Source organism: Lepidothrix coronata, unplaced genomic scaffold (assembly GCF_001604755.1).
Source record: "Lepidothrix coronata isolate B3197 unplaced genomic scaffold, Lepidothrix_coronata-1.0 Scaffold84, whole genome shotgun sequence".
Lineage (NCBI taxonomy): Eukaryota > Metazoa > Chordata > Aves > Passeriformes > Pipridae > Lepidothrix > Lepidothrix coronata.
The window spans coordinates 2,614,722-2,630,840 of record NW_016690264.1 but is presented as its reverse complement, the minus strand read 5'-3'; the positions used below and the strand labels follow the sequence as shown (position 1 = coordinate 2,630,840).

General features: G+C 47.2%; 2 protein-coding genes across 2 annotated transcripts in view; one reads left to right on the top strand and one right to left on the bottom strand.

The window, feature by feature from the left end:
- SETD5 (SET domain containing 5) overlaps positions 1–15,064 on the bottom strand; it is a 65,130-nt gene extending 50,066 nt beyond the window's left edge. The window contains exon 1 of the mRNA XM_017820612.1: positions 14,936–15,064. The gene's annotated coding sequence lies outside the window, so the exon portion shown is untranslated. The remainder of the gene's footprint in view (positions 1–14,935) is intronic.
- Positions 13,841–15,766, top strand: LOC108500030 (collagen alpha-1(I) chain-like). The gene has a single exon (XM_017820510.1). The coding sequence runs from the start codon at positions 13,841–13,843 to the stop codon at positions 15,764–15,766; it is 1,926 nt and encodes a 641-aa protein (XP_017675999.1).
- The last annotated feature ends 353 nt before the right edge of the window (positions 15,767–16,119 follow it).

Sequence of the window (16,119 nt, the reverse complement as noted above, 5' to 3'; positions counted from 1 at the left end):
TATTTTCCCACCTCAGAACCAGCACAATTTATGTGACAACTTGATAAGATTTAACTTTCAAAAAGCTACAGAGTTTTGAGCTTCCTCTTCTTCCACAGGACACAGAAGCATTTTCTTACTGCACAGCTGCAGAGGTGACGGCAGTGGGGCTCCTCCCTGGCCGGACCTGGAGGAGGAGGAGAGGAGAGGCAGGAATGCAGCCTCGCAGGAGAGAGAGCAGCCCGGGTAGCTCCACATCTTCCTCTGCATAGGCAAGGACGAGCATTCACACAGGCAGGACCGGCCGGGACAGCTCCACCTGCACAAAGCAGCAGATTCTGAGAGCTACCAGAAGGGAATTTAAGAGCTCTGCATGTCTGCAAAGGCATCTGGAACAGGGAATATGGAAATATAGAAACTTGGCAGCCACCAAGGGAGTGGTGGAATGGACAAATGCAAATAAAAAGTAGAAGCACGATCTAGAGCCATTACCAAACTGAGTCACTCAGTTCCCCAGGTGAATTTACAAAGTGAAGGACAAGTGAAATTGCTGAAGTACTCTCATAGGGATGGTGTGAAAACCAGCAAAAAACCACCATTAGAACTCTACTTCTGACAATTATTTAGAATTGTTTCAAATGTGAATAAACTTTCTGACTAAATCCAGTTAACTTGAGAGATAGAGAATATCCTACATTCACTTAAGAACGAACCCTACCAGGAGAGCTTGTGCTTACTCTGCCTCTCAGAAGAATTGTAATCATATTGCCATTGTGCCATTTTTTTTCATACTGTTTCTAAAAAAGGATGAAAAAGATTTACAGACTTCTGCTGTGGTCATCTGGAATTCGGGAACGCTCATCTGAATACTGTGACTGTACACAGTTACATCAGGGCTTCTCTGTAGGGGCTTTCAGAAAGCCTTAACCATATCTTAAAACATCTGAAGCAACGCAGTATGGGAAAGAACTGAGTTCCAATGATGCAAGCCACAAAGCATTAAATTTCAGAGTTCCCTTCACATCTTATGTGTGTTATGCAAGGCAGTCTTTTAGCACCAGCTTAACTATTTCTCCTCTAAATTCATCTTAATTTCACGATCTTGGCTGTGACTGCAATTTCATGTATCTGAACTTGCACCAACTGATCATGGCATGAAACCTTTAAACAAACTCCAGTGTCAGGAAAGGAGTATTATCATCATTAAAAAAAAAAAAAAATCACAATATATTTTCTCCAGAAAGAAGGAAATTGGGCCTATTTTAAAAGACAAAAATGAACATTTGTTACTTTCCCCTTCCCTTTAAACAATTCCAATGTTTAATTATTATCATTGCTATGAAACTGTACTTCAAAATTGAATTTGTCTAACCTCAGTTGATATTGCTATGCCTTTGTCAGCAAATCTCACAAGTCCTTTTAGAGAAAGATCAAGTCCTCTCTCAATTGTCTTTTCAATAAGCTGGGTAAGTTGAGCTCCTTTAAACCTCACATCATGAGGCTTATTTTCCAGTCCCTGGATCATTTCTACAGCTGTCCTTTGAATTCTCTCCAAATACACTGGCATTCTTCTTGAAGCAGGGAAACCAAAATTCAATTCCAGTATCAGTCTCAACACTGCTGTGTTTATAACATTACTTATTTTTGCTTCACATTCCTTTCCCCCACTTTTTTTTCCTCCCCAATACGCTCAAGAATCACATTAACCCTTTTAAATAAAATAATGGCCCAAGTACAATGTAAAGGCAACTAGCTTTAAAGACCTTAAAGCCCTTTGAGCTACTGCTTTCCAAAATGCTGTTTCCCAATTTATAAGTGGGTTTGCAGTTTTGCTAACAAATGCATCACCTTGCAACTGGATGGATTCATATCTTTTGTTGAAATGTGACAAAACAGTTCAGAGATCCCTAAACATGCTTTATTATCCCACTGGTGTATCTCTGATGAAGAATCATCAAATCTTTTATGCTATCCAGATAAAAAGAATCTAAACAGCAGCAAATTAAAATCTGATTTCATCCCACAACCTTCTATAAAGCTGGGTGTGTCCTTGCCAAGTTCCAATCTCAGATATTTCAGGTCTCCATGTTAATGCAATTTCTCCAGCACAACCATTTCCAGTATCAGAGTATGCTGCCTTCCTCCTCCTACCTCTTGGCCTCTCCACCCAAAACAGGCATGTCCCCCACACCTCCTACACCCAGTCCAACTTCCACTGAACCACAGAATAATCCAGGTTTAAAGGGATCCCTGAAGGTTAAACTGACTGAAACAGTCTTCCCTCCCCCCAAAGCAGGGCCAACTTGGATCAGTTGCTCAGGGCATTGCTCATTTCTTCTCCAGGGCCACTAAGTCTTTGCGTAACTATGTATTTTAAGGCCAAAAATAACCTTCTGATGATCTGACTTTCCACCTAACAAAGACTGGAAAATCTCACCTAGTCATTTTTACACTTGGCACTGCAGCTTACAAGTGAGCTAGGCCACGTTTGTCAAGCACAGCCTAAAAAACAGTGTGTAGATTTACCTCAATTCTTTGGGGGGAATTTAAAATCATGCCACAGGCTGCAGCCTAGAGGTCCCCAGGCAGCATCAACCCAAGCCATTCAGTCCTCACAGTGAGCACAGTACATTTGTAGCTCTTACGGAAAAAAGTGTAGAACTTCTTTTAGAACTAAAACTACATTAAACACTTCCTCAGAAGCCTTTGAAGAATGCTTCATATTACCCAAGTGAAGCTCAGCTTTAAGTGCTCCTCCAAAGGAGACTGTTTTTCCACTGCATATATGTGACTGAAGACGCTAGCTTCCCTAGTTTCATGAAACATGTATTAGTGGCAAATGTATTGATAGAATTTTAAATGTTATCTTCCATGTCCACAGTGGTAAGATTTATCAGCACCTCTCTTTATCAATACATTTATTTAACAACACACTCACGGCATCAGTTTCCTTGACTACCCAAACAAGGCTGTCCATCATCCCTGAACTAGCACAGAGCATCTTAACTCACACATGCCAGTTCCTACAAAGCTTACAAGTTCCTGCTTGTCACTAACAGAAATCTCCCCCACCCCTCCAAACCCTCCATAATTATATAAACAATAGACTAATGTGGACATACACTTATCCATATAAAAGCTTGTCATAACAGTCAAGTTATCCCCCCTTCCTTAAAAAACAGCTATGTGAAATCAAAGTGACTTAGAGCAGGGCTGGATGTAATGTAACAGCATGAACTACTACACTGAAATTAGAGATGTTAGCCAAGATCCTCTGATCTCCTCACCTTACATTCTTCCTCAAACATCAATTTTTGGCCCTGTGAGAGATGAACAAAACCTTCAGTCTGATTCGGGAGAGTCACTCTTGTTCTCACGTTACGTTCTCTGCTCTCCTGTCTGGAATTATTAGTGCTGTATTCCCTGCCAACAGCAAGGAATCTCTTTAAGCTTGAAAAAAACGTGGAACAGAATAAAATAAAAAAAATCCCATCACATGAGTAAATGAGGCTTGACAGTATGATGGATGCAGCAGGTTCACAAGTATGAAGGTACTCCTAAGATGATGGCTTGCGCCTGTTACAGCTTCACATAAGCATAAAAGACGCTGGTTTGCCGCATTCAGGAGGGAGATGCTCAACTATTTAGATTGGACGCATTTTATATAAGACTGGAGATGACTAAGTCACAGCTGGACAGATTATGTTCTAGAAACAAGCTATGCGTTCCTCGCTTGTACCTTAAGCAACAGCATTTCCTCATCTGCATCTTTTCTCCTTTCTCTTTCAAACACAAGATGCTGAATTCTCCCCAAGAAAACAAATAGCCAGGAAATATTCAGGGCAATGTGCTTTAACCAAAAGGAATTTCACATGCACCACTCATCATAGGGCTAATTTGATTTTGTCATTATGGAAAAACTGAGAACTATCGAGACCTCAGCTGGGTAACGGTTGGACAGGAGAATGATCTCAACGCAGGAGGAAAACAGCACAGACAGGAATTATCTTCCTCAATAATGCAGAGAGATTTTGTGTGCACTAAACATCCAAACACAGTTTGCCAAAATACTCTGAAGGCCCCTTCACACAGCTTATCAGTCCTGATGGCTACAAATCAGTAGCAGCATTGTTCATAACCCAAACTACCTTGTAGCATTACAAAGCTAGTGAAAACAAGCAGGAAAAATTCCCTGGCTCATACTACCACAGCTTTCCCCTCATCAACTCACACAGGAGATGTTTTCACCTGTACCCACTACATAATGCACTCCCCACCACACCTACTAACAGCAGTATTAAAGTCACCAATGGCTTTACTGAAAGGAACTGAAGATACAGACAGAAGCAACATAGAACATGGACATGTGGGCAGAGGTGAGAACTGGTGTGGGTGAGAGAGCTACCTAAAACAGTCCAAGAGAAGCAATTTGCACCACTAGACCAGGAGCAAAAAAAAAAAAACCCTCCCAACCCTAGCATGTTTTACTCCACACTGCCTATAATATGTCCTACGCAAGCTAATTCCTTTTTTGTGTCTTAATTTTCCTATCAGTAAAATCAGAATACCACTCCTGAGATGTCACACACAGTGTTTCTAGACATGAAAGCTAGGGCTAAATCTAGCTCTGAGCAGAACAGGAGTGGGGACACACTGTCCTGGCAGCATTGCATGGACTTTCAGAGGGAGTGGGGGAGCAAAGCACCTGAAAAAAATTTCAGTCACCATTTCACATTTCGTTCCTGGTCAGTAAAGGCTAAGAGCCCATGCACATATCCCGGGTGAGAAGCAGACTCCCCAAACCAGCAATGATCAGTCTAACTGGAGAGATTTTAACCTAAGCTAAATCACACCTTTTCAACACTAACAGAATTCCATAGAAACTCCCATTGTTCAAGATGCATTTTTACATTTTACATTCACACACCATTTCAGTAACAACCATCTCTCTCTTAACAACGTTGGAAAAAAGTTTCCATCAATTTTTAAATATGTGTCAAGGCCATTTATTTCCTCCTTCACAACTCGCTCTTCATATAGAACTTAAAATTTTAGAATTCCTTGCAAGCATTACCCCAACACAGTGACACTCATGGGAACAGACTGTTTCACTATTACTCAGACAAAGGAGTGACGCCTAAACTCTGACACTGGAAGAGCAACAGAAAGCTACAAACTTTGCTTACAAGAACAGCCTGCTCCTAAATCACCCCACCTATCTCTGCTGTGTGGCATGGTTTAAAAAAAAAAAAAAAAAGAAAAAAAAGATTTTTCAGTCAAGGGATTTCACCAAGAGGATCCTGGTTACATTTTCACACAGTTCTGCAAAAAACAGAGAAGTTACATCAGCATTTAGACATGCCATTTCATTCTCCCTGAGATCCTCTTCTCCATGTGATTCAACAAATTTCTGCTGACCTGTTTCAAGCTGACAGTCCCAAGCTGCACCCAAGAAAGGCCTAACTAATGACTGCAGGTTTCACTGTATAGTCTCACTTTTAGAACATGCTAGTGCTTTATTCTTTATTAATTTATTACGTCTGTCTGTGTATGTAAGACTTAGAAATGCAGGAGCAGGAAACAGGAACTGTGACACATCAATTTCAACTCTTATGTTCCCTGGCAGCTTGAGGTGAAAATCTTTTCCCAGTTTCTGAATTTTTCATCTTCTTACAAATTCCGTATTTGAAAGGTTCCTGAAGGATACTCTGAACCCGCAGTGGCCAAAGAGAATCCACCAAAGAGTGGACTTGTGCTATCAGATTTTAGCACTTCTGTGCTCAGCTTCCTGACTTCCTCCAACTGACACACACCGTGCTCCAAGTGTTTCAGGAGCTAAGCTGGAAAGGTAACAAGCACCAGTGTTTTAGCAGCGCTAATGGTGATTTCCATAGGTGTGTAAAAGAATGGCATAAGCCTGGGACTTGGGCATCCCAGTGCCTCCCACCTCAGGCAGAGAACTCAAGAACAGCCCTTCCAAACAGGACCACTGCAGGGCAGCATTAAGGTATTTCCTTCACACATCCCACAAGTCACAGCTTTAACTTCAGCAGAGATCTTCCTACCGATAAGTCACATACCTAAAGAGACAGATTTGGGATGGCATACCCCAAAATGCAACGTCTTAGTAAAACTTTCCACCTTCTGCCCAGCCACCATCAGATAAAGGATGTGTTCCAACCCTAGGTGCTTATGCGGGGGGGAAGCGAACACAACTGTTCAAGTGGAGTCCACAGGAACTCTTCCTACACATCACCCCACTGCTCACCTGGGCGTTCAGCTGCCACCCTGCAAAGTCAGAACAACTGCTGTCAGCTGTGAAGGTAAGACAGCACATACACTGCTTGGTTCCCTTATGGAGAAGTGATTGGTTTGGGGCTACTTGCAAAGGTTTTCATTAAACAAAAGATTACCCTCACAACAGATGAGATTTCCTGCTTATGAGACATACTGCTCACACCCATCACGAATTTTTTCGCACAGCAATACGCATTTGGAGATGTCATGACATGCTAACATTTAAATAACTTTATTCAAACACAAATAGACAAAATGCTGCCTCAAGTTCTATTAGACCAAATAGTCTCACTAGGTATGAAACAAAGCTCAGCTCACAGTGAGCAGACAGAGCAGCACACACTGGGATCTGCAGTACACTGACGATTGCTTTATTTCAAATATATGCTGCTATAATCAAGTTTTCCATATTAAAGAAATAGGATTCAAATTTCTGCTGCAACTGGCCTTGGCTGAATTAAATTTTTGTGTTGTTTCAGTCATACTATACATAATTTTATGTAGCTCTGTGAAATTCATATCATGTTTTTTTAATACATTTAACTGACAGCATATCTTCAGTAATTTTTTGCATGTCTTGGTATCTCATAAGCCATAATGACTGGCAAGTAAATGCAAAATAAAGACTTCCTAATTACCAGGTTAAAAAAAAAAAAAGGATAAGGAACATGGTCTGGTGCATTTTACTTACACAAATTTGTAATATTTTTATAGTAATTAACTTTTTGCCATCTTCCAAAATGAGCTTTATGCTGTACTGACCTTCTGCAAAAGTATACCTACCAGAATTTGCTATTTTGAAACAATTAAGCACCATGCTTAGGCTGTGACACTTTCTCTACCATCATAGATCAAGCCTACGTTAAAACTCACATCTGGGAAGCTTCTCAAGCAAATGAGAGCAGATGAAGGCAAGACTACACTGCCGATTTTCAAGTGGAGAACTAAAGGTTTGTCTAAAGAAAGCACTCCATGCACAGCGACCAAGGGCACAAACCCAAAGTACGGCACAGATTTGTCAGCACGCAGTGGATGGTGGCTCACTCTCCTTTAAGAGGAGTGAGAAGTTACAGGGGGACAGCCTGAGCTGGCCAAACTGGGTGTGGCACCGAAAGGCGGAGACCCTGCTCCCCTTCTCTGGTCCCCACCACATCCTCTGCACTTCCACCCATATGCTCCCCCCTATTTATTCTGTGAGGGCTCTGGATGCCTGACAAATCTCTCAGTGAGCCAATTCAGTTCACTATCTTGGCGAAAAAATAATCCAGCAAAAACCAAAACGTAAAATAACCCCAAGACAGCTTTCTGCTGGGTTAGCAAGCTGAAGGAGTTCAGAAAAGGAATCCAGCAGGAACCAGAGAAGGCAAACAGAAAAGGCAGAACTCCCCGTTGGGTGGGAGAGCAAGGGGGAACAAAACTTCCCCCATTCAGCAGCAGAGCTGTTGGATGTGCTCAGCTGTCTCGTGTAACTTCACCCGGAGTAACCTCGCTTGCAGGGTGCAGTTCTGCAATAGTTTCAAGCTGACTTCAGCTGGCACAGCTTCAGTGCAGCCTCCCATCCCTCCCTGCACTGGTGCTAACCTGACCCCACAGTCGTTCCAGCAGAAGCCAGAAGAAAACTCTTCCTTCCAAAAATGAAATGCACTTGTTTTCTGCATGGTAGCCTTCCTGAATAGTTCACTTCTGGGATAGGTGTGGGCCAGAACAGAGGCAAAAGTGATGGTGTGAAGAGCAAGACTGTCAGCTGGAATTGCCATGAAAAGCTGCTGTGCACCAAAAACCTGCACAAAGCTGTACAATGAATATACAGTGTCACAAACACCCATTCCAGTTTAACACACAAATTTCCATATACAAGCAAACCCTGAGGTGGATATTAGAAGAACTGCACAACAAAGTGAGTCTGTGGCAAGCTCAGAACCTGACTTTCACCCTACAAGTATCCTTGTTCCCTCTTAACTTCCAGGCCATCTTGAACCCCAACATCCTTGAAATTCATGAAACTGCAAGAGAACTTTGAACCAGCAAGCCAGTCTCCTCTAGAGTCAAGCAGAGCCTACTTAACTCGATCAAGCAATCATCTTTTCTTCAAAGGTTCACTTTAGCTGTATTTATACAGGAAGCTTCCAGATCTTTGCTGTGGCAAAAGTTAATCTACAGCCACTTTACTGAAAGCATTCTTGTAGCATGATTATAACTTATTCCAACTTAATGCCACAGAAACACAGGAAATAATTTGTTTTAGTGTCTTTAGTTAAAGGCCACATGAATGCAAAAGGCTCATATACTCTTCCAAGTATCTATAAATTGATAGTGCAGCTCAGGTTGAGACATGCTATTTTAAGGGCTCCACGTTGAACCCCAAGGGCACTTCAGTTTCCCAAATCACTGGTTCTCAGACTCTTCCCAGTGTATTCCTTCCTGCCTACAAGCAAGGATACGTTCTCACCTCCTTACTCTCTCTCATAAAACATTTGAGAACTGCTCCTTGGGAGCAGTTTCCACACCAGCATGCTGCAAGTCTACCAGTCCTAGAGTCCAACTGACAGCATTCCCAGAAAGATGTAATTTGGGCAGAGGCAGCGCTGGGAAACAGGGCTACACTGAAAAATACTCCTCTGCTCCTATTCTCTGCACTACCTGGAGCTGTGATGAGAAGTCTCAGTCTTCCTGGTCCCATCCTCCCACCACTTACAACCTCTGCAGCTTCCATATTTTGCTCCCAGAAGAAAGATGTGACTTTCTGCCCTACAGTGAGCAACACTGTCAGATGTGGGCTTCCTTATCCAAATATTACCATCAACACAATCCTCAAAAAACCTCCAGCCACTTATTTTCATGATTCAAAGTCTGTGTAAAACCAAGAGACTGCATTATCTGACATCCACAAACTAAAACTCCAAGCCACATCCTGACTTTTTTTTTTCTCTATTACTGAATCAGCAGCAACAGGCACATTCTGTTAATAATTTTGATGGCAGGGTCTCACACTCCTTCCCTATCAACAACTCCCATTTCAAACTGCTCACTTCAAAGTCAAGAGGATTCTTCTCAGTATCAGAACTTCAAACTGTTTTCTGGGCTGTTGGCACAGTCACTGAAAACATTTTGTCCTGTAAATCAACAAGGCTGCAGAAGAAAACCCTGGTATGAGCTCCGGGAGGACAACAGGAATAAGCCTGAGTCACAAAATGAGCAGCTACCAAATCCAGACAATATCTTCTTGTCAATGTGTATGATTGCAATTGTAATCATGCTCTAAATATGAACACATCAAAAGCACCGTGACCTTTCTACTATGAAATTACTTTGAAATATTTTAGGGCTTGAACATTTTGGTTTTAAAGCTAACTCACAATCTGCCTCAAAAGGCTGCTTGTAAGTGAAAAAAAAAACAACTAAGATTGTTTAGAACACGTTGAAAAAAAACACAAAAAAAGGTTTGCTGCCTTGAAAAGTGCACAGATCCAAGTGTTTGAGATACCTCCCCTTTGCTAAACTTAGCCCTTCCGTGACCCTCAGGGAGGAATGCAGGACCTGTCTACATTATCGAGTTTATAAGGATTAAACTTTAGCATAAACAACAGATCATTTCTGAACTTCACTCTAAAAGCTAAATTCCTGACTATTTCTCAATGCTACTCTTCTGTGTTCCTCTCTCTTCGTTCCCCTTTTTTCTTCATGTTTGGTGAATGTGGGACTATTAGATTCCTGACCACAAATTGCTTCTCCCGCTCACTAAGAGCTTGCCACTCAAACTGCTGACAAGTCCTCCCACATTTTTCCACCTTTGCGTCTGAGCACATCAGTACACTTTCCTGAATATTTCCCATATTGCTCATTAAAATAATTGGGGTTTGTGTGTGTTTGTCAGGAGGAAAATAAAACTCAGTAAGAAAGATTTTCTTTCTCAAATATATTATTTAAAATATAATTTATTTGTTCTACTTGTTTCAGCATTTAAATTAGATTTAAGGGTCAGAATGTTGCAGATTTAGCATTTAAACAACAGTATTGATGCTCCTATAGGGCTTGTGGCAACAAAAACCAGCAGTAAGGCTATTATTCACTGAAGATTTCTTTTTCTGGGCTACAGCTTTTCAAGTTCAGACTCATCAGTTGAAGTGAGGGAAAAATCCCTTTAGCTATTTTTGTTACAGGAAAATAATACTTCACCACTAGTTCAGACAGGGGGGGGAAGGGGCACAATGAACCAGAACCTCCTGATTTGTCCTGCAGATCATCCTTCAAGACAAAGAGCATCTTTGCTAATTATAGAAGAAAAAAAAATTTAAACTAGGAGCAGTTGAAAAACTGTTTCTCAGCATGCTCAGTGGGCATTAGCTGCGATTTCAGCAGCTTAGCAAGTCCCACCCCTGTGTGAGCTCAGCAGGGAGGCCTGGAGCACTGCACATTCTCCCTGCTCAGCAGGGACAGGGGCCGCAGCTCAGCTGATTTGCTACAGGAATACTGGAAAATTGCCACCAAAAAAGCAAATCCCGTGGAAAAAAAATACAAGAACCCCCCCAGCAACTTCAATAAGGAATTAAGAGGAAAAAGTGGAAAAAAAAAAAATAAAATCTCAGCTCCCACAGTTTCAAGATGTTGAACTCTTGCTGCATTATGGTCTGGGGCTTTTTCCATTATCAAAATAAGCAAAAGGTTTAGGTTAAGCCAGATTTATACAAACCCGGCCCTGACAATGTAAGTGCAAACTTACTGTGCACTAACTCTTGCCACAAGTCCGTCATGGGAGCCAAGGACCGGCTGTAGAATCTGTAACAGCTGTAATATCCACAGCTATTTTTCTTTTAATTTGGAAGAGGAAAAAAAAAAACTAAATAGACAAGTAAAATGCAACAAAGTCTTTATTTTAAAATCAAACAGCAGCTTAAGTTTCATAGGGGCAACTGAGACTTAACAGCTCACATGCTCTACATTTAAGCACACATTTAATGGTTTCAACCCAAGCACTACTACTACATGTTGTACAAATAAAGAACACTTTGCCTATTGCAATCTCTCTCATACACTGCACATAACACAAGATTACATTGAGAAAATTTCAGAGTTACACACACAAGCAGCACCAGAGTAAAAACACAAATGTGCTTTTGTAATACAGCAGTAATGCCATGAGAACAATTTTTGAATTTTCAAACCTCTGAACACTCATTATGTTTGTTTTAGTATTGCCAGAATAGATAGAAACATTTTTATCTCATCACATCATTCAATACAAGTTTGTAGAAGTCTGCTCATCCAAAATGGGAGAAAGCATAGACTAATAAGTTACATGGCTGGGACATCACACATTCAATTTTCCCTTGCACACTTTGCACCTGGAAGTTTGAATTAAAAATGTTGTGGGTTTTTTTTTTTTTTTTTTTTACTTCAGGGAACATTTGGAAAATTTAAATCAATGACTGCTAGTCGGTTTTATCCCCCCAGAAAAAGAGCACAAACTTTTGCATGTTCTAAGATGCCAGTTCAACACCGTCTCTTTTCTGCATGTTTTTTCAACTTTGACCTATTAGTTTTCAAAATAAGATCTGGCTGTAGCTGAGCCTCTTTTTAAAAAGCGATTTAAATGTACATGGGATTTCATCACCCCACCTTGCAGTGGGGAAATCGCAGACAACATTAGCTAAGGAATATTACTTTCAGGTCACTTGGGATATGACAGTAAAACGAAGAGCCAGGGCCTTGTCAAAGCGGTGCCAGTTATCCAGCAGAATGTGAGGCAGCAGACAAATTCCCCATTATAACATACAGAGAGACTGTAAACAACCTACAGAGAGACTGTAAACAAAGACTAAGGGGCCATGAAGATCACTTTCCGTATTTCATTAAACCGAGGAGCTAGTTTTCACACTCACAAAATCCAGAGTTCACTACTGTTATATCGCTTCATGTTAGGCAGCAAATGACACCTTCAGCCCCAAAGACTGAAGCATTTTAGGAGTTAGAAGTTGCTCACCTCACCCTGTGAAACAATTTGGGTGCTACAGATCGTCAAATATAAAAGCTACTCAGAGTCTGGCATTTACCACATGATTGCTGCCAGTCAAGCGGATTTAAGGGCATATTTTAATCTCTCTCACATTATTCTGTCCTGGAATTTTTGCTTCAAGCTCACAGTAATTCTGAGTTGGGTAACCCGGGCCAGAGCAAGGGGCTCCCCATGATAGGTGTTAGTTTACAGAGATGGCAGTGTTTCCTAATGCTAATGTATTCCCATGCTGCATACCTCAACTAACAGTTTCATCTCTAACAAACTGCACTGGAATATGCTGATAGCTCCAGCTCAACAACACAATATCATACAGACAGTGGCCAGTGCCAAATGGTTAGTTAAGCAGATAAGAAAGGCACTCATTCTTCTTTTAAAAAAAAAAAAAAGGAAGCTATTGCAGTCAGGCAGACAGAGTGTGGATGGGAGCTGGCAGATTCCACAATACAGAGTCACGTCAAAAATGGCCTCCTGCAAACTGTTCCTTCATCAAGCATTTGAGTCAACCGAAAGGGAGGAATCTTTCCCATTATTCACAGGAGTTTCACCTTCCTATTCCACAGCAGAGCACCATTTTCTGTACATTTTGACATACAAGCGTATAAGAAGCACAGAGAATAGATTTCACTATGCAGCAGAGGGAAACTCTTCTCCCCACTTTCTGTTTCCAGTCCCAAAGTTGAGCCTGGCCTTTATTTTGACTGTTCCCTGGTCTGTGAATGGAAAATCCCTCCTCAGCACTAGCAGGCTGGTGTCTGCTGCACACACCCACTGCACACAGCAGAAATTCCAGTCAATAAGGCAAGTGGGGCCCAGGCGATGGAAGGGGAGGAAGGAGACATACAAACAATAAGAAAAGCATCTGGCTCTGTTACTGGCTGAGAAGGAGGCTGGAGTTCAAAAGAGACACGACTGCAGCCTTCACTTCACAGGAAGATCATATCAATTCTCGCTGTCCTACTTTTCACACAGACCAAAATATGTGGAAAGGGTAACTTGGGGTTTTCAGCCCACACTTCAATGCAATTCCATTAACTCCAGAACAGCGACAAAACCCACCTTGGAGGTTTTTGTCCCACCAGACCAAAATATACCCCTGCTTCTGCTTTGGGCCTGTGGAAACGGCCTGAAAAGTAAAGCCCTTTGCTGAACGTGAGCCAGCCATCCCTCCACCACCACACTAATGGAGGCTGCTCTGCTGTCCTTCCCTGGAGATAGCAGCCAAGTCTAGTGAAGCTTCTCTCATAGCAACCAGAGCTCCACAGCCAACAGCAGCTGCTGTCACTGCCTTCAACGCTTACCCACAGGATCCAGAGCACAGCAACACCCTCCTCCCTGCACCTCTACAGCAATAAAAAAAACCCAGAAGGCTGGCGACAAGATGACTTCCTAGGTCAACCACAAGAAGCAGAAAAAAAGAAATCCTAGTATTTCCTATACAAGTGAAAAGAGGAATCTCTGATTATTGAAGAAATAAGAAATTCCTTTTCTGGATTTGGGTTTCTGGCAGCAACACCCAGCCAGGGTGGGGGCAGCCGCCTGAAATCCGTGATGTACCAGCACACCAACGTCAAGTTCTACGAGGCTCAGCTGCATCCTTCACCCAAGGAGAGGGATTCGCCCCCTCGCCCCCGCCGTGCCCCCAGCGCTCCCATTACATCATGGCCCGAGCCCGCAGCAGCCACCGCAGCCCTGCAGCGCCCCGTGCCCTCTCCAGACCCGCAGAACACCCCGCTCCCCCCCCTAAAGAGAACCCCCAGGATCTCAGCTGGTGTCGGAGGAGCGCGGGGACACGGCCGGGAAGAGGCTGCGAACCCCCCTCGCTGCGACACCCGTTTCCCCGCTCACCCCGGGCCACACGCGGCCTCGCCGCCCTCCCTCCCCCCGGCACGGCCAGACGGTGCTCGGCGCCGCTTCCCCGCCCGTCCCGGCGGTGAACTCCGGTCACCGGCACCCAAGGACGAGCCGCCGGCCGGCGGTGACCTTGCCGGTGCCGGCGGGGGTGGGAGGTGGCCGGGGCGCGGGCAGGGCGGCGGGGAACCCCCCCCGCACCCCGCGGTGACGGGCGAGGAAATGCGGGAGAATCCGCGCTGCAGCCGCCGGCGCCGGGAGCGCCGAGTTACGGGGGAAAGGCGCCGCACGGGCACCATGAGAAAGCAGAAAATGCAGGTCAAACGCCGCCTCCCCCGAGACCCGGAGGGGCCAGCGGCGGGGGCGGGCAGCGGCGGCCCGGAGGGGGCTGCCCCTGGCCGGACAACGACCCCCGCGGCCCCGCGGGACAATGAGGGGACGAGGGGGCGCGGTGGAGGCCAGGCTGCAGCGGGGCTTCCCCGGCGCTCGCCTCCACCGACAAAGCCCCGCGGCCGCCTCGGCCCTGGCCCCGCACCGGCCCCCAGCAGACCGAGCCCGCGCTCCGCCGGGCCCGCCATGATGCCCGCGAACCGCGCCGGGCCGGGTCAGCCCGGGCCGGGCCTCCGGGGGCACGGCGGGGCGCTGCCGCCCAGGGCGCCGAGGCAGCGCGGAGCGCCGAGCGGAGCGCGGAGCTACGGCCCGCGCCGGGAGCCCCCCGCCTGCCCCGCCGCCCACCCCGGCGTTCCCTCCCCGCCGCCAGGAACGGCCGGTTCCCGCCCGCTCTCCCGCGCCTACCTGGCCGGCCCGTTCCCCGGGCCCCTACGCGGCACCAGGCCCGGCTCGGCGCCACGGCGTGTCCCGGGCAGCCAGCGGCAGCGAGCGCTCGGCCGCGGCGGCGGCCCCTCCCCGGCAGCAGCGGCGGCTTTTCCCCGGGCCGGGCGGAAACGGCACTGGGCGCACGGGGATCCCCTGCGCCGGCGCCAGGGGCGCCCCGGCCACGCCCACCCCGTTCTCCGTTGGCTGCCGCGGCGCCGCGCCCCGCCCCGCCAGGGCGCCCTCCTTCGTCACCGCCCCTCCCGCCCTCCTTCGCTATTGGCGGTCCGCCCGCGCGGCTCCGCCCACGCCGCAGCCTCATTGGTCGCTGCATGCCGGCCCCGCCGTTCGTCCCACGGTCGCGGCGCCCCATTGGCGTGCGGGGCCGCCCGTCAGGCGCGGGGTGGGCGGTGGGGGGCGGCCGCCGCCGGAGCCGACGCGGGGCGGGGCGTGCGGGCTGCGGCAGCGCCCGGCGGGCGAGCCGCGCTACGTGCCGAGGGGCGGGGCGTGAGCGCGGCGCGCGGGGCGACTCCCGCGTCGGGACACGTGGCAGAACGAAGGGGCGGTGCGGGGGGCGGCCGGGAGGGCTGGGGCGGAGGACGCAGGGCGCATGCGCGGTGTCGCCGCGCGCGGGGCCTGCCGCGCGGCACGTCCGCGCGCGGGGGGCGGGGGTCCCGGCGAGGGGTCCCGGGGGCACCGCCCGGGGCCGCGACCGAGACCCGCCCCGCCCGGGCCGGGGCGGCGGGGCCAGCGCACCCACAGCCGGCCGGACCCCTTCCCAGGAGCCCCGAACAAAGGCCGCGGGGGCCGTGAGGCGGAGGGGCGGCCCCTCGGCGGGAGGAGGGGCCCCGCGGCGCTCTCTGCCCGCGCTCGGCCGGGGGGCTCCGCCCGGTGCCGGTGCACGGAGAGAGCGCTCTGTGCCGTCCGCCGCGCTGCAGGGACGCGGGAGGAAGAGAGCGGAGCCCGGGCGCGGCGGGATAACGCTGGGGATGCTCAGCCGGGGCCGCTCGAAGGAGGCCGCGCACCGGGGGCGGCGGGAGGGCAGCAGCTCCCGCCGTGGCCTCGCCGCCCCCGCGGGAGGGCGGTCTGGCCCCCGCCGGCAGGCCCCGGTCACGGCGCGGTGATCCAGGCGTGCCGCAGGCTCTGCGCGGCGCTGGCGCGGCGCT

Bases quoted from the DNA above. Each gene is read 5' to 3' on its own strand.
- LOC108500030 (XM_017820510.1), top strand. From the start codon at position 13,841: ATGTACCAGCACACCAACGTCAAGTTCTACGAGGCTCAGCTGCATCCT.